The sequence below is a fragment of the Empidonax traillii genome, unplaced genomic scaffold (genome assembly GCF_003031625.1).
Source record: "Empidonax traillii isolate 1590-97213 ecotype Southwest subspecies unplaced genomic scaffold, ASM303162v1 scaffold1167:size305969, whole genome shotgun sequence".
NCBI lineage: Eukaryota > Metazoa > Chordata > Aves > Passeriformes > Tyrannidae > Empidonax > Empidonax traillii.
The window spans coordinates 175,911-179,436 of NW_020956360.1; the positions used below are offsets into that span (position 1 = coordinate 175,911).

Genomic DNA, 3,526 nt, shown 5'->3' on the forward strand with positions numbered 1-3,526 from the left:
CCACCACAGTGCCCCCTGCATCCCCAGGGCCCCCCCTTCCTGCACACAGTACCCTGCGCCCTGTATTTACTCCTTCACCCACTCTTTGTTGTTTCTTGAGAGAGGGAAAGAAGGGAGGGAAAAAAAAAAAAGAAAGAAGCAAGAGAGGAAAAAAAAAAAAAAAAAGAACCCACACAGGAGGAGGCAGGAGCCTATTTTGCCTCCCAGGCAATATTTCTGGAGCCAATCGGAATGCGCACCCACCCTGCCCTGCTCCCTAATTAAAGGCTTTAAGCAGGCGGCCGGGGCCGGAGGTTTGGGCACAGTCTCTTTGGTTGCTCCTCGCAAAGAGCTGCAGTGCAGGATCCAGCTCCGGGTACGCCAGGCCTGACACGGCAGCCGGAGCTGCCAGGTTGGGGGTCCCCAGCCAGGCAGGCAGCTCCCCCCTCCCAAGTGCCAGCGATGAGCGGCTCTTTCGATAAGAAGCTTTCCAGCATCCTCACGGACCTGTCGGGCTCACTGAGCTGCCATGCCGCCTCCAAAGACTCTCCCACCTTACCAGAGTCCTCCGTCACCGATTTGGGCTACTACACCAGCCAGCACGACTACTACCCGGGCCAGTCCTACAGCCAGCCCGTGAACCACTACCCCTACCACCAATTCAACCTCAACGGCATCGGTGCTGCCGGCACCTACTCGCCCAAATCTGACTATTCCTACAGCCCTTCCTACCGCCAGTACAGCCACTTCAGGGACCAGCAGCTCCCGGCGCAAGAAGCAGGTAGGATGCTGTGGGCAGAGGGGGTCGTGCCCATCGTGCTGCTGCCTTGGGATTCTAGAGGGAGTTTTGTGGAGCTGTGTGTGTCTAAGCTGTCCCCAAGCTGGGGACGGGGTGGTGGTGTTGCTGGCAGATGTTGGGGCAAAGCTCAGCCCCCTCTGGCATTCCCAGAGCTGCTGGGGGGATGCAGTAGGATGGATCCGTGCTGAATGCAGCGTCTGGGGGTGTTCCAGGAGATATTCCAGGGGATGGGGTAGTGCCGGCACCCGGAGCGGGATGACACTGAGTTGGGGATGGGGGGTGTCTACGCTGGGACCCCTCCACCCACCCACCTCACCCCTGTGCTCTCTGCCCAGTCTCAGTGAAGGAGGAGCCGGAGCCAGAGGTGCGGATGGTCAATGGGAAACCCAAGAAGATCCGCAAGCCCCGCACCATCTACTCCAGTTACCAACTGGCTGCCCTGCAACGCCGATTCCAGAAGGCCCAGTACCTGGCACTGCCTGAGCGGGCTGAACTGGCTGCCCAGCTGGGGCTCACCCAGACCCAGGTAAGGGCTGAGACCCGCCCCCCCCCCCCCCCCCGACACCCCAATTCCCAGCCAGGAGGGATTGGCAGAGGGGGAGCCAGAGCTGCCCTGCTCCTTGCAATCGCAAACTGGGGGCGAGTTGGGAGGGAGTTCTGTTCCCAGGCAGCTCAGAGAGGGTCTAGGGATCTTCAGCAATGGATAATCACAAGTTGTTTGTGGGTGCAAAGAAGATTTCCCCACGCAGAGCAGATGTGCTGTGCTAAGGGAAAACTGGAGAGGAGGGAAGGAGCAGGGAGAGGGGACAAACCCCAGCCATGCCCCACTCCCCAGTTTTGGGGTTTATCCTCCTCTCTTTGGAGCTGGCACCATCCCAGACCTCACTCTGCTCAGGCATCCCAAGGGTTGGGGGCTGAATCCTGCTCTGGTGCCTGGGAATGTCCTGGGTCAGCAGTGCACCCAGTTTCCCGGGAATGCGGGGCACCAAGTCCCGGGTGGGATGGGACGCTGGGGATGGGGTGCTTGGGATGGGGTGCTCAGGACGCCTCATCCTGACACCGGGTCCTGGTCCCAAGTCCAGCAGGAGCACCAGGACATGGGGCCGAACTCTGTTCCTCCAGTCTGGACTTCCTGAGGCTCCCCGACTGCCCATCCCGCTTGGCTCAGGCAGAGAGAAAGGATTTGGGGACCGGCTCCACACCCCGCTGGGACCCTGCACTGGGGTGGCAGTTCAGGCTGGACTGGAAGAGCAGGGACGTGCGGAACGGGCTTCTCCTCCCCACGAACCACCCAGAGTCGGGGCTAACTCCTTGTTTTTGGGGTTCTGCCCTGCGAGGGGACAAACTGTCCCGGCGGATCTGCTGGTGGGAGGGGAGTGGGTTGTCACCACTGTCCCTGCAGCGTGTGACTCCCCCGCAGCCCGGCCCGGGTGCCCTCCCTGCCTGCGGGCCGGCGCCGGCGCCCTTGTGCCGCCCTTGGCGCGGCGCTCCCAGCGCTCGGCCTTCCTCCACCTCCTTCTCCTCCTCCTCCTCCTCCTCCTGCCTTGGGCGATGAAGCAATCGGGGACACTCGGCAAAGGGCTGACGGAGCGCGTCACCCGCTCCCAGAGGGACATCCTGTTTGGGTGACAACCACCACCGCCCCCACCCCGTCCCCGCGGGGGCCGAGCGCGTCCAGCGCCGCCTCACCCAGCCCCGGCACGCTCCTGACGCCCGGCGTGATGCACCCAGTGACGGGCTCCCCGCGACGCCTGTGTCCCTAGGGGGGCTTCCTGTGACACCCGTGTCCCCAGGGGGGTCCCCACGACACCCATCCCATGGGTGCTTCCCGCAGAGCATCATGTGTCCGTGCTCTCTGCGACACCCACATCCCGGGTGATTTCCCATGATGCACCCACCGTGTGTCCCGGGTCCCCACAACACCCGTGTCCCCAGGGGCTTACTGCCACTCACCGTGTGGGGTCCCCATGGTGTCCTTGTCCTGGGCACCTTTCAGTGGCACGTAGTGTGTCCAAGCTTCCCATGGCATCCTTATTCCTGTGGTGCATCGTGTCCCTGGGTCCCCATGACACCCACGTCCCTTATTCCTTCTCCTGACTCTGGGATCCCTGTGACACTCACATCCCTCCTCCTTTCCCATGTCTCTGAGATCCCCAAAACACCCAAATTCCAGGTGCTTTCCTATGTCTCTGGGGTCCCTGTGATGCCCATGACACTCATCTCTTCCCTCATGCCCGAGCTCCCCACGCCACCTCGCCCCTTTTCCCGCTCTCCCCATCCATCCCACACCCGCAGTTCCACGCCGGGACTCTGACCCCTGTCCCTCCCTCCCTCAGGTGAAGATTTGGTTCCAGAACCGCCGTTCCAAGTTCAAGAAGCTGTACAAGAACGGCGAGGTGCCGCTGGAGCACAGCCCCAACAACAGCGACTCCATGGCCTGCAACTCGCCCCCCTCGCCGGCCGTCTGGGACAGTAACTCGCACGGCAGCGCGACGGGCCGGACCCCGCTCCCGCAGCCACTTCCCTACAGCTCCTCGCCCGGATTTCTGGAGGAGCACAACCCCTGGTACCACCCACAGCCCCTCAGCGGACCCCACGGACCCCACCAGGCACAGCCGGCCACCACGATGCATCACACCTCCCCCGGGCCCCCAAACACTGGCGCGGTCTACTAACAGGGAGAACAAGTGCTGAGAGACAGTGGCAGAACTCCTTTGCCTCCTTTTTTTCCCCCTACTTTTTGCGTTT

At 62.5% G+C, this 3,526-nt stretch overlaps 1 protein-coding gene across 1 annotated transcript; it reads left to right on the forward strand.

Annotated features, from left to right (window-relative positions):
- Positions 1 to 441: 441 nt before the first annotated feature.
- Positions 442 to 3,453, forward strand: DLX3 (distal-less homeobox 3). Its single transcript, XM_027905591.1, has 3 exons — positions 442 to 760; positions 1,114 to 1,304; positions 3,115 to 3,453. The coding sequence occupies exons 1-3, from the start codon at positions 442 to 444 to the stop codon at positions 3,451 to 3,453; spliced, it is 849 nt and encodes a 282-aa protein (XP_027761392.1).
- The last annotated feature ends 73 nt before the right edge of the window (positions 3,454 to 3,526 follow it).